Source organism: Molothrus aeneus, chromosome 13 (genome assembly GCF_037042795.1).
Source record: "Molothrus aeneus isolate 106 chromosome 13, BPBGC_Maene_1.0, whole genome shotgun sequence".
Lineage (NCBI taxonomy): Eukaryota > Metazoa > Chordata > Aves > Passeriformes > Icteridae > Molothrus > Molothrus aeneus.
Window position 1 is genome coordinate 12,793,307 of NC_089658.1, and position 26,266 is coordinate 12,819,572.

At 55.6% G+C, this 26,266-nt stretch overlaps 2 protein-coding genes and 1 long non-coding RNA gene across 5 annotated transcripts; all 3 read left to right on the forward strand.

Moving 5' to 3' along the window:
* The first annotated feature begins 1,473 nt into the window (after positions 1–1,473).
* On the forward strand, positions 1,474–12,894 carry MFGE8 (milk fat globule EGF and factor V/VIII domain containing). 3 transcript variants are annotated; one of them, XM_066558914.1, is made up of 10 exons: positions 1,474–1,653; positions 5,100–5,225; positions 5,432–5,557; positions 6,070–6,183; positions 6,600–6,781; positions 7,189–7,344; positions 8,233–8,377; positions 9,217–9,419; positions 10,696–10,851; positions 11,516–12,894. In XM_066558914.1, exons 1-10 carry the CDS (start codon positions 1,569–1,571, stop codon positions 11,657–11,659), a joined length of 1,437 nt encoding a protein of 478 aa, XP_066415011.1. In that variant the 5' UTR covers positions 1,474–1,568; the 3' UTR covers positions 11,660–12,894. The 3 variants fall into 3 exon arrangements, with proteins under 3 accessions (XP_066415011.1, XP_066415013.1, XP_066415012.1); XM_066558915.1 differs by having other exon boundaries at positions 1,475–1,653; positions 9,235–9,419; XM_066558916.1 differs by lacking the exon at positions 5,100–5,225.
* Positions 12,895–16,887: 3,993 nt separating this feature from the next.
* HAPLN3 (hyaluronan and proteoglycan link protein 3) lies at positions 16,888–21,096 on the forward strand. Its single transcript, XM_066558848.1, has 5 exons — positions 16,888–16,950; positions 18,465–18,611; positions 18,850–19,230; positions 20,299–20,601; positions 20,749–21,096. Exons 2-5 carry the CDS (start codon positions 18,485–18,487, stop codon positions 21,027–21,029), a joined length of 1,092 nt encoding a protein of 363 aa, XP_066414945.1. The 5' UTR covers positions 16,888–16,950; positions 18,465–18,484; the 3' UTR covers positions 21,030–21,096.
* A 1,154-nt stretch (positions 21,097–22,250) lies between these two features.
* LOC136562031 (uncharacterized) lies at positions 22,251–23,938 on the forward strand. The gene is made up of 2 exons (XR_010784457.1): positions 22,251–22,668; positions 23,414–23,938. It is a non-coding gene; the product is annotated as an uncharacterized lncRNA (long non-coding RNA).
* Positions 23,939–26,266: the final 2,328 nt, after the last annotated feature.

Consider the following 26,266-nt stretch of genomic DNA (forward strand, 5'->3'; position numbering starts at 1 on the left):
CCTGGGAACCTTGCCCTGAGCTCTCCTCCTCCTGACCTTGTTTTCCTCGGAACACCACAGCAGTAATTACCCTGAGGTTGAAGGGTTATTCGAAAGCAAGTCCTGTGTCTTGTGTGCTCCCTCCTTTCCAGCTGTTGTTTCTCCCTACACTGGAGTTAAACTCTACCTGGAGTTTTCTTTGTGTTGTTACTAATTTAGGGAAACACCAGCAGCGAGGGTGGTGGGTGTGGGTGGGAATACGTGTCCAGTTCCATGTGTTTCTCATTCTCTGGTGCCCTGAGAAGTCACCAGCACAGTGGGGCAGCTGGATCTGCCACTGGATCTCTCCCTTAGGGTGCTGCTTGTGCTCTGTGTGCTCTCATGGGCACTGCATCTGACAAAAGCATTAGCTGGGCACTGGAGTGGAGGTGGGAAGACTGGTCAAAGTGCATGGCATGCAGCTGGACTGCCCAGCTCATGGGTGGCTGCGTGGCTGCATTGCCAAAGGCAGGAATGTAGCAACACTCTGCCAGAGTCAACACATAAATATGAGCAGCCCAAGTGTCTGAGGTGGGTTAGTTAATGCTGAAATGGAGGGTTTTGCAAGAAGAGATAAAATCAGCTTCACCTTTAGGAGGAGGAGGGTTTGGAGTGGATTTCCATGACAGGGTCAAATGATCCAGCATTCCTGTGCTGTGCAGTGCTCTTTTCCAAAGAATTTGCTGCTGAATATGGATTTAGCCTGAATATGCTTTAGTCTTCCAGGGCTAAATCTGTTTTTGCCTTCCAGGCCAGAGCTCCCCACAGGGCACCAGCTCCTCTCAAGAGTGTGGCTGGGCTTTTCCAGCTCTTGGTGGCCAGGCACATCTCAAAAAGGAGCTAGTTTGTGGCCAAACCAGTGGAGCTGTGGCGCAGTGCTTTGGGCAGAAAGCTGTTATGTCACTCCCAATCCTTTTCACAAATTTGCTGGACCTGGCTGCAAGCTGATTTCCTTGATGCTAGTTAGGAGGAACTTGGGAAAACCCCATGCCACTGGCATGCTGGATGACACAGGGCACTTGTGTTCACTGTCCGTCGGAGGGGAAGCCCTCTCCAGCTTTCATCCCACCCAGGGAAAGAAAGTGGGGTTTGTGCTGCAAATCAGCTCTCCCTTTGCCAAGTGCTGGCAGCCCCCAGTACATTCCGGTCCAGCTCTGCACCCTGTGCCTGCCAGCCAGGGCCAGGAGCCATGGGCACTGCCAGGCTCGGCGAGTCCCTACCGGCCACCCGAGGGACACGGGGTGAGCCAGCGGTCCCCCTCACTGAGCATCATCAGCATGGCCGTGCTGGCTCTCGCTTGCAGAGACACCTTGGCTGCTTTATTGCTGTACCTCCCGTGCTGCTGCAGCCCGGGGGCGCGGACCCTCGGCCGTTCCGTTCCGGGCCGGTCCCGCCCCGGGGGCGGGCGGCGGAGCACGTGGGGCCGCGCCGGGCCGGGCTGAGTCACTGCCCGCCCCGAGCCCCGCGGCGGAGCCGAGCCGAGCCGAGCGGAGTCCAGCGCAGCGCAGCGCAGCGGAGCGGCTCGGGGGGAGCGCACGGCACAGCTCGGGATGAGCCGCAACATGAGCGCGGCGAGCTTGTTTCGGGTGCTGCTCGCCGTGGCGGTGGCGTTCCCGCTGCTGCTGGTCGTGTCCGGTGAGTGCCCGGCGGGACGGAGTGCCGGGGAAGCGGGGATCAGGAGTGCCGGGATCCCGGGGATCAGCGGTGCCGGGGAACCGGGCTCAGGGGATGCGGGGTGCAGGGAAACTTGGGTGCCAGGCAGGCTGGAATGGTGTGGATCCGGAGAGGTGGGGATTTGGAGTGCAGGGTTGTCCGGTGTGCAGGGATTCCGGGGCGCGGGGCAGGCAGAGTGCAGAGAATCTGGAGTGCAGGGTTGCCTGGTGTGCAGGGGATCCGCGGGGCGGGAGAGGGTGAGTTTCAGGGGATCCAGAATACAGGGGAGCCCGTAATGCTGGGGGTGTGGAGTGCGAGGGATCCGGGGCGCAGGGGTTGTCCGGTGTGTAGGGGGTGTGTGCGGGGAAACCCGAGATGCCAGAGATCCACGGGGCCGAGGATCCTGGGGGTGCAGGGTGAGTGGGTCCAGGCTGCGGTGCGGGTTGCAGGGCACGCAGTGCGAGTGGGACAGCGTGCAGCCCCAGGGCTGCTGCTGCTGCCGGAGCGGGAATCTCGGGTCCACGGCCCCGTCCCTTCTCCCGAGGCTGGAGTCTCTCAGCCGGGCTGTCCTGTGCTTTCAGGCTCAGATAACCGTGCTCGCAATGTAAACAGCGTCCCTGGGACCGCCTGGTACGCGCCCAGCTGGCCTGGCCAGGGCAACCCCGGGGAGTAGCAGCTTCATCATAACCCCGTGGGTCATGCCTGAGGCACTTGGCTCTGAAAGGGATGGACGAGACCAGGGAAAAGGGGAGCAAAGCTTAAGTAGAGGCTCCAGGTCAGGGACAAAGGGCAGCAGGAGGGGGTGAGAAAGGCCTTGTTTATGTTTGCTCTCCCTGGATGGCTGAGGTGCCCTTTTTGCCCTCCCGAGACCTGAATTCCCCCAGCCCCGCTGGGATGAGCTGTCCCAGTATTTGGAGGATGTTATTTTTGCCTCCCAGCCAGCCTGTGGGTTCATATAAGCAAACATTTCCAAAAGCGGTGGTTGATCTTTGTTGCCTTGGTTCCTGAGTGTTCAGCCTGTGACAGCTCTGTCCTTGACTGGAGAAAAATGTGTGTGTGGAGGATGGAGATGCTGAACAGCTCTGAAACCAGGCCTGAAACAGCCCAGAAACAGGAGTATCCAAAACTGCTTGCTACAGTGGAAAAAGTGACCTGCGTGCCTCACTGCTAGGCAGGGGGCTGGCTACCAACACCCACTATGTAAGGGAGGGGATTATTCCTGGGAGGGGATAAAAGGGAGTCCAGTTACTTGCAAATAACTGAAGCATAAAATTTGGACCCTTCCTGTCCCAACCCTGGGAGGAGACCTTGCTGCCATGTCATACCCCAGACACTCCTGTGCTGGAGGCAGCACTGGTGCTGGGGAGCATCAGCGTGCCTGGGGAAGCAGCCGTGTCTCCCACTGTTAAACAAAAGTAGCTCAGTCTGTGTGGCCTTGACTGGCTGCTGGGAGAGATCTGTGGGATGGGGTGGGTGGATGTGCCCAAGACCTGCAGAGGGGTGGAGGGGTGTGAAGCAAAGGCATCCCCACTATCAGCAGGAGCCCTCTCCTCCCATGCTGTAGCTTGTGGCAGCGCATTGATGGAGCATGAGGTCATGCAGAACAGGCTGGGCAGCACAGGCAGTGATTTGAACTGGTGCCCAAGTTTTTCTGCCTCCTGAGGCTGGGCTAAGGGAGCTGCAGCATCCTTATGGAAACCTCCACCTGATGCTGGCCTGCCTGCCACCAGTGTGTACCCTACACATGTGGAGTGTCAGGAAGAGTAGGATTAACTGGAAGGAGTCCTGCTATTAAAGGACTAATGAGTAGGAGCTCACTGAGTAGTAGCTTACGCAAATGAGAACTGCGTTGTTTGGTGTTCGTCTGGGCAGTGAGCCCACAGCTCATCAACTTCCACCTTCTCCAGGTCATGCAGGCAGTGAAGGGTTATTCCTAGGTCTCCACCTGGGTTCAGCCCTTGTTCTGATTTCTGCAGCGTAGCAGAGAAATGCCTGGCATCAAGGGATGTGCTGTCCTGTTTGACAAGGAGTTACTGAGGCTTTCAACCAGTCCTGTGGAAATCTGTTCTAGGTTTATGGAATGTTGCTGCCTTGCAGCTTTTAGGCAGAATAAATTGAGGGTGGGAGGAATTTCAGCCCAGCTTTTGCAATCTGATTCAGCCCAGCAATGGAGCGTAGAAGGTTGGAGGGTGCAGTGGGTTGACATCATTCACTTCCCTCCTCAACAGGACAGGGTGGGGAAAAAAAAGGAAAAGATCCAGAGTGGGTCCTTCCCATGGGCTGCAGTTATTCATTAACTGCTCTGGTGTGGGTCCTTTCCATGAGATACAGTCCATGAGGAAGAGACTGCTCCAGCCTGGAGATGTCTGTGGGCTGCAGTGTGGATATCTGCTCCCCATGTCCTCCACAGGCTTCAGGGAGACAGGTCTTCTCCATGGGCTGCAGTAGAATCCCTGCTCCTGGATCACTTCCTTTCCCTCCTTATTCTCTGCCAGGGGTGTTTGCAGGGCTGTTTCTCTCACATTTTTCTCACTCCTCTCCTACAGCTGCTGCACAGTGTTTTTTACTTTATCTTGGATACATTATCACAGAAGCTGTGCTGGTGATGGGCACCAGCTTTGAGCAGCAGAGGGTCTGTTTTGGCATTGTCTGGGACTGGCTGTCTCCAGCATGGGAGCAGCTCCTCTTGTCTTCTTGCTGAGCCACCTTTGCAGTGCCCTGCCACCACCACCTTGCCACAAAAACCCTACACTGTGGCAGATGCTGGAGATGGATGAACAGGCAGGGAAGATGGTGCAGCCCCACCAGCTCCCTGGGGGAACCTGCCTGTGAGCCAGGGCTGCCTCGTGGGAGCTGCTTGGAGAATGATGGAGGTCTGGCAGGCGTCCTGCAGAGATGGACCTTGTGCTTCCTCCCTGCCTGACTCCAGCATGTGGGAACTGAGGAATGCGAGCTCCCCCTACAATGATTTTTCTTTTTGGTGTTCTTACAAGTACAAACTTACATTAGCAAACCCCAGCAACAGCACCAGCCCCATTCCCTTGAATCATTCTGTCCTTCTCATGCCTGAGCGAGCCCCAGCCTGGCAACTCACATTTTCCAGCCAAGTGTCAAAAACATTTAATGCACCAAAACCTGGGTTTCCCCTGTTTTCACTTTGTCATATAGTGTCTGTTCAACCTCTTTTTTAATGTGCCAGCACAAGGCAGGTCCTTGCTGCTGATTATGCTCCCAGTCTCAACCATTGCATTTGAATGCCAGCAGCCTTGTGCAAGGTCCAGCAGCCTGTCCCTGCTAGGTGCTCCCTTCCCTGTGGGGTTTGCAGCAGACCAGTTCCTTTGTTGGGCTGGGATGCCTTTGTGTGCATGGGGCTCTGGTGAATGGCTGCCTTAGGGATGGCTTGCAGTGACACCTGGCTTTACTTCCAGGTGACTTCTGTGATGTGAACCACTGTCAGAATGGGGGCACCTGCCTGACTGGGATTAATGAGGCCCCCTTCTTCTGCATCTGCCCTGAGGGCTATGTTGGGATTGACTGCAATGAGACAGAGAAAGGTGAGGAGCTGACCCTTTCCCAGATGCTCCCCTTGTCCTGGCCCTGCACCACTGGGGTTCAGCCCTTCTGATGGCTGATGGCCACATAGAGCACAGATCTGAGTAGGGATATGGTGATGGGATGAACTTGGGGGGAATGCAATGTCTATGGATGCTCTTAATTTTCCACCTGTGCCTATATTACAGTTGTTTTTCCCCTTCCCCAGGGCCCTGCCACCCCAATCCTTGCCACAACAATGGTGAGTGCCAGCTGGTCCCAAACCGGGGCGACGTCTTCACTGACTACATCTGCAAGTGCCCTGCGGGGTATGATGGGTTGCACTGCCAGAACAGTGAGTACAGCGGGGGACAGGCAGGGGAAGCTTGTCCACTGACAGCTTGGGGACCCCTGGGGTAACAACTAGGGGCTGTGAGCAGCTGTGACTGCGTGGGGCACCAGGCTTACAGGGATCATGGGCTGTTTTGGAGCTTGCAGGGTGGAGGGAAGGACCATGGTGTGGGCACTGGTTGTGTCTGAACCTTGCTCTGCATCTCTGGAGGGACTTGGTGTCTCAAGTAATAACACAAGGGGTGCCTCAAGGCTCAGCCTGCTCCATGCAGGCTCCCAGCCTTGATGTGACTGTGTGTCCTGGTGCACCTGCATAGCTGCACTCCGTGGGGACACAGCATAGACAGATCCTTGGGTTAGAGCTTCAACCTGTGCCACCCTCTCTTCAGGGACACTGCCATAGCCCTTGTTCAGGGGATGCCTCCTCCTGTTCTTGTTGCACTGAATGAGGGGGGTCTTCTCTCTGGGACTGGTTTTGGGATTGCCTTCTGAGCTCCTCCTCTCTCTCTCTCCCAGACAAGAACGAGTGCTCCTCCCAGCCTTGCAAAAATGGAGGCACCTGCCTGGACCTAGATGGTGACTACACCTGCAAGTGTCCTTCTCCATTCCTGGGGAAGACCTGCCACAGCCGTGAGTCTTTGGCACCAACTGTACTGAATTCCCTTTCCCTCCTGTTCCCTACTGTCTGTCCCTCATTGCCAGGGGGAATCTCACCAGCTGGTTTATGGGATCTGGAAGGCAGCTGTGGCTATCCTTGGTGCCAGCAGGCCTGGTCTCAATGGAGGAAACATCCTCAGGAAGGTGTTTTCTCCTCTCTGGAGTGCTCCAGGAAGGTCCTTTCTCCTCCAGACTTCTGTGCTGTGAGGGGGACTGATGGATGGTATAGTTTTGGCTGAGGGATGAGGAGAAGAGGACACCTTGGGGACAGCCAGACACTAGGGCTGGCCTCCTTCTCCTGTTCTGCCTCCAAACAAGAAACAAATGACCCCTAGTTCTTCTCCCTGGTTACTGTCTCTCTTTGATCCTGATCTCCCCTCTACCTCCAGGCTGTGCTGTTCTCCTGGGCATGGAAGGAGGAGCCATCTCTGATGCCCAGCTCTCAGCATCCTCTGTCTATTACGGCTTCCTTGGCCTCCAGCGCTGGGGGCCAGAGCTCGCCCGCCTCAACAACCACGGCATTGTCAATGCCTGGACCTCCAGCAACTACGACAAGAGCCCCTGGATCCAGGTACCTGGGGCAGGACTGGATTGCCAGCACAGAGAGCAGCCCAGCAGCCATGGCTGGTCTTGCAGTGCTGCTGTTACGTGATTTCACTGCTCCTGGTGGCAAGTGTGGAGCTAAATTGCTGCATCAAGCTGCCACCCAGGGGTATCTTGGGATGTGCCTGGAGGAGGCAAGTCCATTGGAGGAAGGTGGGACATGGCTTGATCATCCCCCTTGCTCTGCCCACCTTGGGATGCAAGGCTGGAGGGATGGAGGGCTTCCTCCCTAAAGGAGTTCCAGCACCCTGGGCAGCCCCTTTTCCTTGTCCCAGTGCCCACCCTCCCACCCAGACTTGGTGATCCTGGTGGGTGCAAGAACTGTGTGCAGGCCATCCTCACTGCACCCCACTCATCCTCTTCTCCCCCCCGCAGGCCAACCTGCTGCGGAAGATGCGGCTGAGTGGGATCATCACACAGGGCGCACGCCGCGTGGGGCAGCAGGAGTTTGTCCGTGCCTACAGAGTCGCCTACAGCCTCGATGGGAAGGAGTTCATCTTCTTCAAGGATGAGAAAAAGGATGTAGACAAGGTGGGCTGCGATGCTCTGTGCAGGGGATGTCCCAGCTCCCCCCATCCAGCGGTGCTGTGGGTGCTGGAGTGGCTGTGAGCTGCATCCCTGTGTGTGGGAAAGCGCTTCTGACCTGGGGCAAAGCTGTGCTGGGAACCAATGGGAACTCTGCTAGCAGGGAGATGGCACAGGCTGTTCCAGTGCCAAGCAATACTCCCTGTCTCTGTGTAATTGACCATAATAAGCATAATCAAAGAAGCAGCCCTGCCTGATTTAGGTCATTCAGATAGTATCTTTATCACTGACATCCTGTGGGAACTGGGCTTGGTCTGGGAGTGCTACTGAGCAGCTTGGATAGCTTGCTGATGTATCTGCAGCAAGCACCAGCTGACAGAGTCTCTCAAAGTGGGAATACTTGTAGATTGCCTACACTCTACTTGCAGTTCTTTATGGCAAGTGTCTCCTGCTGGCTTTCTGAGCATCCAGGGAATGGTTGGGAGTTTCTGCTTTGCTTTAAAAAAAAAATAGAAAAATTCCTCTTGTTTCTGCAGCAGTGGAAAAAGTGCATGAAAGGCAATTTGATTCTATTTATTGTGTTAAAAAGGAAGAAGTGAACCACCTCTCTGCTTGTCATGATTTGAGGAGCATTGTGGTGGCGGGAGTGGGTGTTGCTGCATGTGTGGCTCTGTGGGGGTGAGGATGAAGCAGGGAATGTTGCAAAGCTCTGTTGGGAGTGTTGGAGCTCCTCCAAGGTCCTGCACTGATCCAGGGCACAAAAACAGAGCCCAGCTTCCCCCTCTGTGCTCTTTTGCCATTGGCAGTGCCGAGATCTCTCTGTCTGCTGTGCAAGGGATTTGCTGCAGGAGACTGTGGGAGAGCTGGGGCACTGAGCCCTGGTCACTGTTGCAGGTTTTTGAGGGGAACGTGGACTATGGCACCATGAGGACCAACATGTTCAACCCTCCCATCACGGCCCAGTTCATCCGCATCTACCCCGTGACGTGCCGCCGTGCCTGCACGCTGCGCTTCGAGCTCATCGGCTGCGAGATGAACGGTAAATGCCAGTGCTGTCCCCTCAAGGGGCTGCAGGGCAGGGGGTGACACAGGGCAGGGCATCACCCCTTGGCCTGCTTCTGATCCCTCAGGACAGGGGATTTGTCAGTGCTTGCTTTTCCTCATGTTGGTGCCTGGGAATACCCAGGGGTGCGTTTGGGGAGCACAAGCCGTTAATCCCATCGGCTCAGCCCGCTCGAGCTGCATTCTCACCCTGCTAACACCTTCCCAAGGCAGGAGTTCTACTGTGCCCCCTCCCTGTCTGAGCTGTGAACCCGCTGCTTTTCCTGCTTGAAAAGAGAGAGCTTAAAAAGCAGCAGAGGATCAAAGTCCTCTGGGAAATGGGAGGGATCATCAGCCTGAGCCCTTTCCCTGTGCCTCCTGCATTCCTGCCCTGCAGCACATCCCTGGGAACTGAGTGGGACTCGTGTGTTGGTGTGGGAGTGGGATCTTGTGGGGGCTTGGGTTCTGTCCTGCTGCTGTGTGGGTGTGGTGCCATCCGTGCTTTTGGCTGGGGATATCTTTGCGTTTCTCTTTCCACATCCTTCTCTGCTTCCTGCCAAAGCTTTCTGTATTCCAGGGCTGGGCTGGGCTGGTCTGGGCTATGGGGACATCTACTCATCCCTGCAGCAGGAGGCACTGTGAGCCAGGGAATAGCTGGGAGCTAAAAATCCCGGGAAAAGACCGCCCTGCTCATCTGCTGAGCATTTCCCTGCCTGGCCCTGGTGCCGCTCTGGGCAGTGGAATGAGAATGTGGGGATGGCTTCTGACAGGTCTGCGGGGTTGTGCTTGCAGTTGTCTCTTTCCTTTTCACTGCCCGTGTAAACTGTTGTGTTACAGTGTATTTCAACACGGCAGGTTGCTCGGAGCCTCTGGGCATGAAATCCCGCCTCATCTCCGACCAGCAGATCACAGCCTCCAGTGTCTTCAAGACCTGGGGCATCGATGCCTTTACCTGGCACCCTCATTACGCTCGCCTGGACATGACAGGCAAGACCAACGCCTGGACAGCCCTGAACAACGACCCGTCTGAGTGGCTGCAGGTGGGTCTCTGGTCTCTGTAACCTGATATCTCCTCACCAGCTCCTCAGCTGTGCCTAGGGCCACCTCCTGTTTCAGGGTAGCTGGAACAGCTGGGTTGGTGTGACCAGAGCCTTGTTGTGGGTCACAAAGTCCAGCAATGCTCTCCCTGAGTGGGGATCACAGGGGCAGGTCAGGATGGGACCACAGCCACAGGTTTTAACAGCAGTCCTGGAGCTCTGGGTCAGAATCAGCCCATAGGAGCAAGGTGGTACCATATCTGCACCTTCTTGTGGGGTGCATCAAGCCTGCAGCACCGCAGTTCTGTCTCAACCCCTGAGGAAATGCCATCCCAGCCTGGAGTGACCATCCCAACACACTGGCTGCCCAGAACACCATGTTTCTGTTTTGCAGGAAAAAAATTCAGGCTTGCTTTTCTCTTTTCAGTCTGGAATAGAAACAAATGGTTTTGAAATTTCCTTCTCAGTTTCCCTTGCTCCCCTGTTTTTGTACTTTTCACATGATTCCATGACATAATAGGACAAAGCAGTTTAGATATTTGTCCCACTTTTTATTTGGGAAATGATTAAAAGCAGCTGTCTCTCAACTCTAAATAAACCAGCTTGTTGAGCCATTGGCTGATGACGGGGTCAGGATGACACGCTGAGCTGGGCTATTGCACCACAGGCTGCCTGTTTGTATATATGTGTATAGATTTACATGTGCACTCAGGATTTATGTGTATTGTATCACTGGAATTGCCCTCCATGAGCATGAAAACAGAGCTAAATTAATGAGGCTTTCAGCTCCTTTGGTGGTTTACCCTGTAACGTGCCAGCAGCAGTAAACACAGTGTGGCAGAGTAAAGAGAATAGAAACCGTCACGCTTAGAACCCAAATGTCACATTCTGTTAACTGCATATTTTCTCAGCCAGAATTACTTTCCAGTGGAAATGCATTTCCTCTGTGAATCCTGTATTTTTTTTGAGTTGAAATTTTTTGCTGTCCTTCCCACACTGGTGTTTCCAGCAAAAAATGTGGAGGTGGCAGGGATGGGCAAGGGAGCTGAGATGGGTTTGCGCCCACTTTTGGTTGCTTTGAGTGATGCTGTGAGTGTTGAAGGATCAAATATTTCACAGTCATGTTTTATGATTTGTCTGGCATGGGGGTCAAGTGGTGTTTTCTCCATTCTTGACCCCCAGGGGCCAGCTTTTCCTGGCTGCCTCTGGAGCATGAAGGGCGCTGTAGGGTGGGAGCACTGCTCCTGCAAGGAGCTCTGACAAGCCTTGTCTCTGCCAGATTGACCTTCGGGACCAGAAGAAGGTGACAGGCATCATCACACAAGGAGCCCGTGACTTTGGGCACATCCAGTATGTGGCAGCTTACAAGGTGGCCTACAGTGACAATGGCACGTCCTGGACCCTGTACCGGGATGCCCAGACAAACAGCACCAAGGTGGGTGTGAGGAGGGCAAAGTGATTTCCCAGGGCTCAGGCATGCCATGGTGGTGGTGTTCACAGGGGTCTTAGGATGAGGGAAGAGATGAGGATCTGACTCTGTGTTTCAGAAGGCTTGATTTATTATTTATTATATATATTATATTAAAACTATACTAAAAAAAGAGAAATATTTCATCAGAAAGCTAGCTAAGAATAAAAAAAAAAGAAAAAAAATAACAAAAGCTTGTATCTTGGACAAAGAGTCCAAACTAGCTGATTGTGATTGGCTATTAATTAAAAACAACTACATAAGACTAATCACAGATGCACCTGTTGCATTCCACAGCAGCAAATAATTATTGTTTACATTTTGTTCCTGAGGCTTCTCAGATTCTCAGGAGAAAAAATCCTAAAAAAAGGATTTTTCATAAAATGTGTCTGTGACATGCCATGGCAGGGAGGGATGAAGGGTGGGGCTCAGGTCACAGAATCACAAAAATATGCTGAGTTGGAAGGTACCCACAAGGATCATTGAGTCCAACTCCTGGCCCTGCACAGGGCACCCCAAGAGTCACGCCATGTGAGAGTGTTGTCCAAAGCCTTCTTGAACTCTGTCAATCGGTGCTGTCACCGCTGCCCTGGGGTCCTGGCAGCCCTGATAACCCACCTTTCTCCTCTAGATCTTCCATGGCAACAGTGACAACTACTCACACAAGAAGAACGTGTTCGACGTGCCCTTCTACGCCCGCTATGTGCGCATCCTGCCCGTGGCCTGGCACAACCGCATCACCCTGCGCATGGAGCTGCTGGGCTGCGATGAGTAGGCACGGGGAGCGAGGACGGGGCTGCTCTTCCCCGCTGCCCAGCCTGCACCCTGCCTGCCCCTGCCCACTCCTGCTCTGCCCTCACACCCCCCTCTTCATGTCCCCACACTCAGGAGGCGGCCAAGAGGGCTCCCCTGCCCCGCGGTGGTGCTGGGGCTGCAGCACTGCACTTTACGGGGCCCTTGCAGGTGGGACGTGGGGATGGCTCCTGTCCTCTTGCTGCTCCAGCCAGGGCTCAGACCCCCTCCTGCAACTGGGGCTTTCTTGGGGACACCATCCTGCAAATGAGGCCTTGCTGGGGGACCCTGTCCTGCAACCAGGGCTTGGCTTTATCTTCTCAGCTAAGCCTGGGGACAAATTTTCTCCTTCTCGCTTCTGCTTCCAGCAGAGAGGCTATAGCCAGTGGCAGTCTCTTGCCTGAGCTGTGTCTTGGGGCTCAGCAGTTTTCAGGGTCTTAGGGCAGGCTCCCCTGGCTTGCAGCCTCCAATTTCCCTCCTGCTCCCTGCTTGTCTGCAAGCAGGGGCTGTAAAAATCCTCTGAAAAATCTCAGCTGTTGTCCCCTGCCCATTTTGCCAGGCTCTGAGTCTCCTTGTCTGCGATGTCAGCACCACATAGTGCAAGTGGAGTGATGAGACACTCCTGTCAGGAGGCACCAGATCCCCACTGATGGTGGCTCTACCTGCTGGGCACTCTGGCAGGCATTGCCCATTCCCCTTCCTGGGATGCCAGCTCCAGCAGCCTCCCAGTCTCAGCATTGCCATCATCCCCAACTTACTGCAGTTTGGCATGCCTGGCCATCCCTTGTCCTCAGAGCCCAGTGGTGACCAGGGGGACTGTGATCTGGTAGTGGGGAGAGTTGGTTTGTAACCAGAAGGATGCAAAGAAAAGATGGGAAAGATGGTAATTAAACCACCCAAATGCAGTGGGCAGAGGGCCGTGCCATGACCCTTTTTGTAACCTGATTTTTTTCCCTTTACATGGGGTGGAGGGGAGCCTCTTGCAATGCTCGAGCCCTCGGGATCAGCAGTAGGAGATGAGTGAGTCCCAGGTGGGAGCACAGGCAGGCTGTCCTGGGCTGGCAGCGATGCTTCCCCTGCCTGCTGGGATGTGAAGCACCCGTGGGGCTGGGCTGGCAGTGGGTTTGCTTTGGCAAGGGCTGAGGGAGCCCAAGTGGGATGGCAGCGATGGCCCCACTCTGGGGTGTCTCTGACAGTATTAAAACCAGCTGAAACTTTTGGGGGTGTTGGCTTGTCTGACCTGTGCCTCCCCAAAGTCCATCTCCCAAAGCCCACCTGGGCTGGTGATCCTCCAGGATTCCCTCTGAGCCCCTTGACTCCTCCACCCTGGGGGGTGCCAGCTGCTGTGCTGGCCCTGCACCTCTCCTGCCTTCACAGATCCTCCAAGCTCCCTTCCCTGCCTGAAAAACAGGATATCTCAGGGCTTTGTGTGCATCTTTCCCACCGTCTCCACCCTGTCACAGCTGCTGGAGACTGCTCACAGCTGTCCAGGCGTGGCGGGATGGGACTTGGGGAGGGGAAGCCTCTATCAGCACCCACACCCTGTGTCTCCTCCTTTGGCTTTGATCCTGGAGTAAATCCCCCAGCTTGGAGCTAGATCGGCTCTTACACTCAAGCGTGCCTCCAGGGCTGGAGGGAGCTGTGAATTTTGCAAGAGCTGCCTGTGGGGATGTTCCAAACAGAGCCTTCTTGGGAAGGGCTGGGACATGGATGCTGCTGGAGCAGGATCTGCCTGCACTGAGGGTGTGATCCCATGTAGGGAACATTGTGGTGAACAGGACAGAGGAGCTTTGCTCATGTCCAGAATCTGCCACACTGGGAGGGGACCCCTGAAATTGGCATGAATAGCCAAGTGTCATCCATGTCTTACCACAGCTCTCTGTCCCTGCAGCTCTGGACAATCTTCCTGCACCTCCCTGTGGCCACAAGTGCCTTGCTCAGCCAGGCATCTCCGCCTTGGCCTTGCCTATGGGAGGTGGGCTCTTGCCTTGCCCTGGGAGTGCCAGCCGTGGGCATCAGAGGAGCTGGGGATCTGCTTGTGAAGACTGGGCTGAATTCATTGTGGCTGTGGCTGCAGCTGCTTGGTGACAAATAGCAGCCACAGATAGAGACAGGGACAGGGGGGACAGTCTGCCCAGTTCACCTCCAGACATGCCACCCTTATCATCGGGAAGCTGAGGCAGAGATAAGAGCAGTTCGCTTTGAGTCCAGCCGAGACAGCTGTGAGCCAGGGATATGGCAGGGGCTCCACGAGGAGGGTGACAGGAGCAGATGCTGCACACCAGAGTGGGGGATGCATCCTCAGCCCCCCACTGCTGCTCCCCCTGCCTATTGCTACCCCCCAAGCAAGCCCCTCTGATGGATTCTGAGCTGCTTCCCAGCCTCGTGGCATTTCCTTCATCCCCTGGAGTTGCAGGATGGGGGGATTGGGAGAGCCAGAGTGCCCTCCCTGCCATGCACAGCCCCTCAGGGCTTGTCCCGGTGCCTTGGATGCTCTTCCCGGACGTGGCTGGGTTGCTGGGACAGCAGGAAGGCCGGGATGGCCAGCAGGCTGTGGCACCCTGCTGACTGCTGCCAGCTGCTGGCAGCTGGTTCCTCAGGAAGCAGCCGTCGGGGAGAGCATCCTCTCACCACCACCCGGAAAGCCCAGCACAGATCACAAATCCTCCTCCTTCCCACCAGGAATGTGAGTGTTCCTGCTGGAATCATCCTGTGCAAGCAGCATTTCATGGACAAATCTCTGCTGAGGCCACAGCAGAGCTGTCAGGTGTTGGCTTTGAGGTGGGGAAGATGGGGATGACACTTTTATGGCTCCCATTCAGCCAAATGCTCAGCCAGCCCTAGACACATGCCCCAAACATGTGCTCCCAGGTCAGAGCTTCCCTGACCCTGCACGGCTTTGCTCAACCTGAAACCTGTGGTCACACCCAGGTACATTTCTGGGAATAGAAAACAAAAAGACAGTGAGAAGTGAGAAGGAATGAAGGAGATCCCTTCTTCTTCAGGGTCTGCTGGTGGCCAGATCCTTCCTCATGCCTCTGCTCCCTAGAAGGAGATGGAGAAATCACTGCCCACGTCCAGAAAAGAGTGGCCCAAGGTGAGGCAGGAACTGGTGCTGAGAAGAGGTGCCAGAAAGCATCCCTGTCCCCTTCTCTGCTGCTGCTCCCCTGCTCAGGCTGCTGGCAGGTGCTGTGGTGCAGGCAGTGCAGGACACTGTGGGGCTTGTTCCTCGGTTCTGGAACAATGGGACAGCCATGCCAGGGAGCAGCGTGCCCCAACAGGGCTGTCTGTTTCCTGCACAGCCCGAGGGTGGAGGGAACCATCCCAACTGCTGGATCACTAGAACAACTTGGGCAAGCAGCTACAGTGGGGCACTGACAGCCAGGATGCAGCTGGGACACCATCCCACCACCTCCTCCGGCCAAGCGGCAGGGCTGGGGGTTAGCAGCGACCCTCGGCCAGGATGCAGGCAGTGCAGTGGCCCCATGCCGGAAGGTGTAATTGTGCCTGCATTGCGGGCTGCGGGTCAGGCTGCTCCGGGCAGGTGAGCAGGCGGCGCGCCCGGCCGTCACACTCCCGCGGCCGGGGCAGCCCGGCTCCGCCGCGTCCCGCCTCGGCCAGGGCTGCCAGGGCCAGGGGTGTGCAGGGAAAAAGGAGAACAAGGAAGAGCAGTGCCTCCAGACCCCGGGAAAAAGAGAACAAGGAAAAGCAGTGCCTCCAGACCCTGGATCCCGCAGCCATCCCTGGTCAGGGAGCGCTGGCAGGGCTGGGGGTGTGCAGGCACAAAGAAAACAAGGAAGAACCCCCAGACCCTGGGTCCCGCAGCCATCCCTGGTCGGGCAGGGCTGGCAGGGCTAGGGGTGTGCAGGGAAAAAGGAGAACAAGGAAGAGCAGTGCCTCCAGACTCCGGGAAAAAGAGAACAAGGAAAAGCAGTGCCTCCAGACTCTGGGTCCCGCAGCCATCCCTGGTCAGGGAGCGCTGGCAGGGCTGGGGGTGTGCAGGGAAAAAGGAGAACAAGGAAGAGCAGTGCCTGCAGACCCCGGGAAAAAGAGAACAAGGAAAAGCAGTGCCTGCAGACTCTGGGTCCCGCAGTCACCCCTGGTGGGGGCTTCCCCCGAGGCAGCTGTGGTGCCGGCGCTGGCGGCAGATAACGCCGTTTCCTTGCTGGCTGCTCGCTATCAGCGTGGCGGCGGCGGGAAGGCAGCATCGCTCCCCGAGTGCTCCGGGCTGGGCTCCCGGCCCCCTTCGCCCCGCAGCCAGCCTCGGGCCGTTTGTTTTTACACGGGTTGTTTTCTTTCCGGCTTGAAGCCATCCTGCACGGCGGCAAGAGCTGGACCGGGGGCCCCGCGCCTCATTTCCTCGCCGTAAAACAACAAAGTGGGGGGTGAAGCGGCTCGCTGGACTGGGACAGCGGGTCGATGGGTCAGGGCACACGCCGCATCGTGGTTCCTCTGTCCCTTCTGTCTATCCCCTGACCGGCATCCCCTGGCGGTGCGGCCGCCGTGCTGCCCTTCCTGAGGACTCCATCCTCCTATCTGCCTGCCTGTGTGCCAGTGGGAGCTGGCATGGAGGGCATCGCCCAAGTTTAGGGATGATGCCCCCACAGATGGGCGCTACTGGGCACCCCAGAGTTTTTGCCCTGGTTTCTGTACCTCTGCTTTGTCCCCACAGCATCAAGCAGACCCTGAAGAGGCTGAACCCCGCAGCTCAGCTGTCTCTCCTGAATTCCAGAGCAGGCAGGCACTGGGCACAGATCACTCCGTGCCACAGCCCACCTGTCCTGAGCTGCTTGTGCCTGCTCCTGCCACATGTGTGTGGGACACCTCCTTTGTCTGGAGACTGTGGTCAGTCCCCTCCAGTGGGATGTGGGACAAGGGATGTCTCTTCTTCCCTGGCACTGTGGCTTCACCGGGGCTTTGCTTGGGACACCACAGGATTCCACTAGCCCCAACAGAGAACATTTGTCCCCATTGCTGCCCCTTCCACGTCGGGGGTAGTGCAGGCAGCTGGCACACCACAGAGAAGGTGTGTGGGCACCATGTGGGCAGTGTGAGGACGCACGGTGAGGCCATCACCCAGGCATGGTGGGCAGGCGGGGGCCGGGGGCACCCACCCCAGCTCCGGGCTGCGAGCAGGGGGTTGGGAAAGGCGTGTGTTTCCCTTTAAGAGGCAGGCCCTGGAGCTGCTTCCTCTCAGCCTTGCAAGAGCCCTAAACACAGTGCATCAGCCTGCAGCCTGCCTGCACGCCTGCCCGCAGCCTGCCCGCAACCAGCGTGAGTAGGGCTTGGCCCCAGTGCCGGGACTGGGGAGGGCTGGCACCGCGGGGCGATGGGCACCCTGCTTGCCGCGAAGGGCAGGGGGGGCTGGCATTGCCATGGAGGGAGCCGGGCATCACTGCTGTGGGTGCCAGGCATCGCCGTGCTGGGTGCTGCAGCACGATGCTCACAGCTGAGAACGTGGGGCGCGCTGCACATCACTGCAGCGCTGGGTTCCGGGGGGGTCACCCGGCACTGGGGTGCAGGGGGAGCGGGGCTGGTGCCCTGCACAGCGAGGCGTGAAGCTGCCGAGCCTCGAGCCCACCGTGTGTCGCGTGGGCAGCACGTGTCCCCGCGGTGTCCCCAGGCTCCGGGGCCAGCAGCGCCGCCGCTGCCGCGCCAGCTCCCGGGGCTGCGCCGGCACCCTGCGCCCCCGGGCACCGGCGCTGCCGGCCACAGTGCGTGGTGGCAAAGTGCGGCTGCACCCCACGGTGAGCAGAGGCACCGGCTGCAGGGGAGAGCCTGGGATTGAGCAAGCTGCGGTGGGAGCAGCTGGTTTCACGCTCAGAGCCTGCAGAGCACCACTGTACCCGGTATTGGACCCTTCCGGCTTGAGCATCTGCTCTCCCACAGCCCCCTGGCCCGGGGTATGTTTGCAGGCACTCGTGAGCCTTGTCTAAGGGCACGGATGTCAGACCCCACCCTGGTCTGGGAAGGGGTCTGCCGGAGGCTTGCCGGGTGCCGGGCCCCCTCTGCCGGCTCCGGGAATGCTCACAAGTAGCCAGTTCTGCTGGTAGCACCCCGGGTGAGCCCCGGGCAGGGCACTCTTGAGTGTCCTGGCGCCCAGAGCTCGGGACAGTGCACATTTCTGGTGTCGTGGTGTAGCCAGGCTGCCCCCCACCCATGGGACGTGCTTTGGCAGCCAAATGTGTCGCATGGGGTCGGTGCCAGGCATGTCTGTGATGCAGAGGGGCAGCCCTGGGTTGGAGGAGGGGGTCCTTGGCCAGGACAGTGAGTCCTGCTGGGCTTTGTCCCGAGCTGGGGCAGTGGAGGCAGCCCGAGCTCTCTCCCCCACTCCTTGGTCGGGCTGCACGCTCGGCTGCCTCTGTAAACCGAGCTGGCTGCTTTACAGTGGGGCTCAGCCACTTCTCTCCCCCTGCACCCCTACGTGACCTTTTCCCAGTGCTCCCTGTCCAAAGGACACCCTGGGATCCCATTCCTCCAGCTGCCCCATCCCCATCTTGCTCTGGGGCCAGGTGCTCCCCTCAATGGGCACCCCCACAATGGGCAGGGAATGTGGAGGTGTGCAGTGTGGGCCAGGTGGGAGGATGAGGATGGAAGGGACTGGGAGGAAGGCGGGTCTGGGGGCACGGCTCAGGTTGCCTGCACTCTCCCCTGCAGGCAGGCAAGCTGCTCTGCTGGCTCTTGCCACCCTCTCCTTGCACCCCTGGTATGGTTAGCATCACTGCCAGGCAGTGCTGCCTTTCTCCTGGCTATTTGGGGGTGTCACAGCAGTCCTTTCCCCTCTGCAGCCCGGGTTTGCTTCCCAGCCATGCTGCTGCTCCCACTGCTCCTGAAGGCCACCCTGCTGCACCTGGCCAGTGGCTCCTACCACCCCTTCCACAACGGCTTCTACTACAACCACATCATGAATGACAATAGCGACGAGCAGGACAAAGGTATATGGGGGACAATGGGGGCTGGCAGGTTGTCACAGGAGGCTGAAGTGCCCCCTGCCCCTGGGTGGGGTGGAAACCCATCACTTGGTGGGATGTGGGGCCCAGAGGAGCAGGTGGGAATGCTTCAGGGATACTTGGGGGATGCTCATGGTAGAAGAGGTGGTGGCTGGAGGGAAGATTTGGGGATGTCCAGCCCTGGATCCTGGCATGCATATCACACCTTCCTTCTTCCCCCCAGTGGATTATTTTAGTGGATCCAGGCTAGTGGTGGAAGCCTCCAGAGACCCTGTCTACAGCTACAATGGTGCCAACGTCACCCTGCCCTGCCGCTACCGCTACGAGCCTGACCTGGGACCTAAGCGCAAAATCCGCATCAAGTGGTCCAAGCTGCGGGACGACTACACCAAAGAGCAGGATGTGATGGTGGCCATTGGCAAGACCTACGTGGCCTTTGGGGACTTCAAGGGCCGTGCCCACATGCGCCAGGCCGGTGAGGCCAGCTGGCACGAGGCCTCGCTGGTCATCAGTGACGTGCGCTTGAAGGACGATGGCAAATTCCGCTGCGAGGTCATCGATGGGCTGGAGGATGAGAGCGACGTTGTGGACCTCCGGCTGCAAGGTGGGGGCATGCTGGGGATCACACCACCCTCTGTGCCAAGCCAGTCAGCCTGGCCTTCCTGTGGTACCTTCTCCTTTGGGGATGCAGCAAGGCAGGGGGCTGGGGAGCTTGATCATGGCAGAAAAGGGCTGGGATGCTTTTGGCTTGGGGCTGTGTGGCTCTCGCCTCAGGAGTGAGTGAGCCCAGAGCTGTCTGCTCAGCTGGGACACCAAGGGTGCTGTTGGAGTCAGAGTTGGGAGTGACCCCACGGCTGCAGCAGTTCCTGCCTTTTCCCACCCATTTTCCCACTGTGCTGCATTACGTGGAGCTCTCCCCTCCCCTCCCAGCTCTGGATATCCCAATGCATCTTGTACTGATCCTTGGTGACTGCTCCAGCCTCTCTTGCTCATTTGTCATGAGGGACCTGACTCAGCCCTGACATTGCTTTGGAGCTCAGAGCTGTGGAAATGTCCCCTTTCTTGTCCCTGCCCCACCCCCTTGGTCCCTGGCCCTGCGTCCCACAGTGACTCGTCCCTACCAGTCCTTGTGACTGTGTCCAAAGTGGTGATGCCCGTGGTTCTGTTGTCCATCCATCCCCACGGCATCCCCGTGCTGGTGGTCCATGTGCCCCCTGGGATCACGGGGATGCTCCCCCTTGTATGCCTGTTCCTGAAGCCTGTGCATCTCCATGACAATGATCTCTCCATCCCCACAGGGGTGGTCCATGCCTCCCTGGGACCACTGTCTGTGCGTTCCCAGGACCGTGGCGGTGGTCCCTGCATCCCCATTATAGTCTGTGCATCCCTGTATATGCAGGCGCTGTCCCCGTGAGGGGGTCCTTGTGTCCCCAGGACCGAGCCCGTGTGTCCCTGTGCCACCAGATGTCGCTGGCAACTCGCTGCTGGCGCCTGCATGTCCAGAGCGGTCCCATCCCTGCATGCCTGAGCCTTGTCTCCGCCACACGGAGGTGGTCCCTGTCCCAGAGCCTGAATTTGACGTGGCTCGGGGACCCCTGTGGCTCCTGCTGGGGCTGGGCTCGGGTTGGGTGGGCTGCCTGCGGAGCCAGCTGAGTGTCCCATCTGCCTCCAGGCATCGTGTTCCCCTACCAGCCTCCCCGCGGGCAGTACAGGCTCAATTTCCACGAAGCCGAGCAAGCGTGCCAGGACCAAGGTGCCATCCTTGCCAACTTTAACCAGCTCTTCCAGGCGTGGAGCGAGGGGCTGGACTGGTGCAACGCGGGCTGGCTGGCCGATGGCACGGTGCAGTACCCCATCCGCCTGCCCCGCAAGCCCTGCGGGGGCGTGCACCTCGCCCCGGGCATCCGCAGCTACGGCCCGCGGCACCGCCACCTGCACCGCTTCGATGCCTTCTGCTTCTCCTCTGCCCTCAAAGGTGCGTTCTGGGCCAGGGGTGGGGCTGGGATGCTCGGAAGGTGCTGTGTGTCCCTCCCTGTTAGGGCCTGGGTGGGGTTGTTGCAGGCATTCCAGATGGGGATGCTCGGGATGATGCTCCCCTCTCACGCTCCGCTCTCCCTCCTAGGAGAGGTTTTCTACCTGGACCGCCCGGCTGGGATGACGCTGGAGGAGGCCAAGCAGAGCTGCCAGGATGCAGGGGCCGAGATCGCCCGGGTGGGGCAGCTCTACTCCGCCTGGAAGTTGGCGGGGCTGGACCGCTGCAATGCCGGCTGGCTGGCAGATGGCAGTGTCCGCTACCCCATTGTCACACCCCGGGCCAACTGCGGCCCTGCGGAGCCTGGTGTGCGCAGCTTCGGCTTCCCCAGAAAGGGCAGGTTTGGAGTCTTCTGCTACAGAGAGAGATAAGGAGCCGGGAGGGATCCTTCTTGGATGAAGGACGTTTCCATCCTGCCAGCGCCCAGTGTTGGGCATTTCCAAGGGCTGTTCTGGGGGTGACTGGGGGGAGGTGGGGTGGGGGGAGGTTTCTTTTTGTTTTGTTTTGTTTTGTTTTCTTTATATTTTCCACATCTTGCTCAGCAGCTGGCACTTGCAGCTGCTTGGGGTGGCTGCCAGCTGGGCAGCGTGGGACAGTCCCTGTCGTGGGATGTGTGCAAGGATGATCCCCATGGGCCACTGCTGCCACCCCACTTGGCCGTGCCACCCCATGGGTGGTGGCCCCTTCCTGCAGTGCCAGGTTGTCACTGACACCCACCTGCCCTTCCAGGCTGGTCCTGCCTCCCAGTTCATGAGTCAAGGCCATGAGGGAGAGAGGCAAGGCTGGATTTGACCAGGGCAAAGAGCAGGTATCTCCATTGCATCCTGGCCCCTCTTCCAGCCCCATCCATGTCCTGCTGAAGGATGCCGTTGTGCCTGTCCCTGCTGGAGCACAAGTGCCTTATCTCTGTGTGCCCCTTGCCTGAACTCCATTTGAAGTCTGGTGCCTTCTTCTCTGAGCATTGGCTATGAAAAGATGTGTTTTTCTGGACATCTTCTAATAAAATGGTGGAGAAAGCCCTGGAGTGACATGGCTGTGTCCCCATCTCTGTCCCAACACAAGAGAAAGGTTTGCTGTGGAGGGACTAAAAGCTGCCAGAAAATTCACACGGAGGGGTGGGTGTAGAACACCAAAACCTGTCAAGTTTTTCGTTTTTATAGGTATTGGCAAAGAATTGGAATTTATCTCTAAAACCATCTGGAAAGAACGATTTGGAAAGAATCTATCCATTCTATTGTATACAGGAATGTTGGAAACTCTGACTAGAGATGCGTAGTCATTTTGAAACCAGTGTTATAACGTTTTTACCTAGGAATGAACCAATCAAGTGCCCTTAAGCCGTAGGAACAGCTGCTGGGGCCGAAGGGAATAAATACAAACGGCTCTCCTGCAGCTTCGGCCTCCGTTCCCTGCCTGCCCCGTAGCGCGTCCGGCCCGGGCCGGGCAGGGGGGCGGTGCTGCCACCTTGTGTGCACAGAGCGGCGCTGTGCACAGAGGGGAGCGGTGAAGCGCAGTGGGGAGGGCAAAGGGGCGCGGCCGGGCTTGAGCGGCCGCCGTGCGGGGCGGTGCCTGGGAAGAGCGACAGCGGCGAGGCCGCTTTGGGCGGGTGGCGGAGGCGCGGCGGGGACAGAGCTCCCGTTTCAAGATGGCGAAGCGCCCGCGTACCGGGAGCCTGCGTGAGCCGGGTCGGGCTCCGGCCGCACTCTTCAGGACTCCAGCAGAGGCGTCGCCGCCGCTCCCTGCCGCGGTTCCCCGGGCTCCGGTGCCGCTGACCCCGCCAACCGTTTTCTGCCGCCGGGAAAAGCAGCAGAAAATGGCGCTGAGAGCGCGGGATCGGCGTCGGGACCGGGTAGAGGCAGCCGGCAAGAGAAATGCCTGTGTGAGGAGCGGGGGGTGCTTAAGGGTACCACAACAAAGAAGGCGGCTCGGCCGGGAGTGGCGTCTGCTAGTACCAAAGATTGCGGAGAGGAAATCCAGGAGAAATGGCTGCTGGCATCCTGGGCTTGCCAGGTAGGTTTTGTACTTGATTGCAAGGCAGTTTTCCTGTCTCTGCATGGGGTGGCACCTGCATCCCACTGGAAAGGGGAGAGAAATAATTCCCCTCCTTCCCTGGCCCAGCCCTGGAGTGGGAGCAGCTTGCCCTTATGCTGGAGTTCTCCTGCTCCTGCCCAGCATCCCTCTGGTACCCTCATGTGCTTCCCAAGCTCCCAGCACTGATGGATCTAAACAAGGAGAACAATCCCTGTTCCTTCTCTTCTCCATCCTTGATGTTCCTGGGCCCTGCATCTCCCTGGCTATTCCCTGTCTGACTCCTCATCTCCATCCCACTTTCTCCTGGTCACATCTGAGCCTGAGATGTGTTTAGCAGCAAATCCATTCCTTTAAAGGAAGCCCAGTGCAAAGAGCATCCAGCTCCAGGTAAGTCTTCCTGCATTTCATTTTTCTCTGTCCAGTTTTGGAGGGTTTCTCTCTGTGCTTTCCTGTGACCCAGATGTGTCCCTTCCTTTGTCCAGATCCAGTGCCAAAGGATTGAACAACTGATGAGTGGGGTCTGGGATGAGAATGGTTCTGCTAAAATTAGGGAAAGAATGCTAGAAGAAAAATGAGCTTTCTTGGAATGTCTGGAATAAAAGCACTGGGAAAGAGCACTTTTTTATGGCTAAAACTCCATGGTGAGCAATCCAAGCCAAAAGATTAAACGCAGGAGTCTTTGATTCTGCAGTGAGCTTAACTTCCCTTTTCTCCTCTCTTTCAGCACAGGGAGAACCACTGAACTCGTCCTGGCCTTGCCAAGAGCTTTGGTGTTTGAGCTGCCAAACCCAAACTGGTCCTGATGATGGAGGACTTAAGAAATTACTCAATCCAACTAAATGCTTTAAAAAGGGAGGTGGTTTGGTTATAAAAATATTTTTGCCTGAGACTGGGAAGAGTTAAACCCCCCAATTCTGCACAACAGCACAAGGATTTTTTAATTCTTTGTCTTTTTATCCCTTCCTTTGAATAGGTTTGTTTGTTTCCCCTTGGAGACTACACACACAATAGGCAGATTTTTCAATTAAGCCATTTTCCCCCACTTTTAGTCTTCAATGGAGCCCAGGTGCCAATTGTTTGCTGCTTGGTTTCTGCCTTCCCTTTCCTGCCTACAGCTTAACCCCTTTCTCTCCTTCCTGCTTTTTGGCCATCACTGGTCATGCAGATGATGCTGATGCAGATGGCTGATGAATAATTATGAAACAGCTTGGGAATGGTCTGTGTCAGGTATCAGTAACATTAAAAAATGCAGTATATGGACCATCAACCAATGAATTAAGCAACAGGTGGATAGTAACCATCTTTCCTTTGAAGCCCTCTTCATAGCATATTTACTTATAAAGGGAAAGCATTTGGTTTTTATTTTAAAAAATACTACAAATCACCAACAGCCAGCTTAAGTGAGCATGGAAGACTGACAAAGACATTGTAATGTTTTTTCTTTTAAATCCCTCACAACCCCATCACGTATTGGGGAGGCAGCTCAGCAAGTTTCAGCCCACAGCTGCCATCCTGTGCTCATGCAGAGCAACCTCTCCAGCTGTCCCAGCCTCAGGAAAGCACAGAAGAGGGCTTTACACAGATCAGGGATTAAGCTAGACCCAGGTTGGGCTCAGCTCAGTCACCATGGCACCGTTAGAAGCCTTAAACCCTTTTTCTGTCAGATTGATTGTGGTTGCGGTGCAGCCACTGTGTTGCTGTCAATGTGCTCCCCTGCAGCCTAGCCTGACATGGTGAGCAGGGGCTTGGGGTTCTGCCTCATGTGTTAAACATCAAACCAGAAGATAAAACAACAGCTAAAACCCCTGCCCTGCCATGTGCCTCACTCTGCACCACTGCTATGAGAGGAGGGTGAAAGACCCAGTCAGTTTTAGCTCTGTAAAGCAGCTACAGAGCAGTGATGAGTGCCTGAATCACATCTCCTGCAGCCATCGGGGAGTGAGGGCAGGGAAAAGGGCAGAGAAAGGGAAATAAAAAAATAACAGAGCCACCAAGACTGGAGGATGCGAGGATGAATCCAAAACTATGCTCTCCAAGAGCTGAAAGAACACATTTCTTTAAACAAGACATCCAAACTGGAATGAGGGACTTGCACTCTTTCCAGATCTTCCCAGCAACATAACCCATTAAAAAAAAAAAGTCATCTGTGGAAATGGGATGCTCCTTTAAGCCTTGCAGAGACTTTCTCCAGCACCACAAACCACCCTTCCTGTTGCTCTTCCTTCACCACTCAGGGCTGGGCCATGGAGACCTGCTTCTTGTGTGTGTGTGTATGTATTTCAGGTTTTTTTTTAAACCAAGAAAAAAAATCAATATAATATTTTAAAAAGAACCCCCAGAGCTTTGGGGAAAGTGGGCATAAATGTCAAACAAAACACAAAGAAAGACTGAGCTACTAAGGAATCAGAGCAGCAGTGGTGGGGTGGGAGGGAAGAAATATAGCAGAGAAATTTAACACCATTTAGGAGGTTTTATACACAATGTTTTCATTGCAAGCAGCATTTAGAAGTGACAATTCAGTGATTTATCATACCCCAGCACACTCCTTCCCTGTCAAAGTGATAGGCAGAACCAGCAGAGCAGCTCTGAACACACTGTTCACTACAAGGCACCACCAACAAACCCAGAACAGCTCCACCCTTGGCCAACCCTGTCCCCTTGGGCCTTCTGAGAAGCTGGCATTTAGCAGAAGGCCTTGCAGGGCAACAGTGTTTCAAATGTCAAAGGATTTAAAAATATACAAGGCTATGAAAGCTGATGGGACCTGAAAGAATTGAAGGAGAAGGTGTCTGAGCAGAGAATCTTTGGCCAGTGCAGCCAGATAACCCTCAGCTATCATTACTGGAGGATGTGGGAGTGAAGCCCAGCAGGAGATGCTGCAACGTGAACTCCTGCCCCACACAAGAAGTTCCTAGGGACCAAAAACTCCGTGCAGAGCAGACAGGATCTGACCCCAACACCTGCCTTGGGCCACGCCCGCTCTTATATTTTCAGGAGCCACACAGAAATGTGGTGTATTTATGATCACTTCTCTCACCAGACCTGGTTGCAATCAGCACTGGATCCCAAAACTGAAGGAGAAAATAGAAAAATTAAAAATAAAAATTAAATAAAAAATAAAATTAAAAAAATAGAATAAAAAGCCTTAAAAATAAAAAATTAAAAATAAAAATTAAATAAAAAACAAAACTAAAAAAAAAATAAAATAAAAAGTTTTAAAAATAGAGATTAAAAATAAAAATTAAATAAAAAATAAAATTAAAAAAATAGAATAAAAAGCCTTAAAAATAGAAAAATTAAAAATAAAAATAAAATAAAAAATAAAAATAAAAAATAGAATAAAAAGCTTTAAAAATAAAAAAATTAAAAATAAAAATTAAATAAAAAATAAAATTAAAAAACATAAAGTAAAAAGCTTTTAAAATTAAAAATAACAATTAAATTAAAAAAATAAAAAGCTTTAAAAATAGAAAAATTAAAAATAAAAATTAAATAATAAATAAAATGAAAAAATAAGATAAGATTTAAAATAAGAAAGATTAAAAAAAATAATAAAATTTAAAAATAAAAAGCTTTA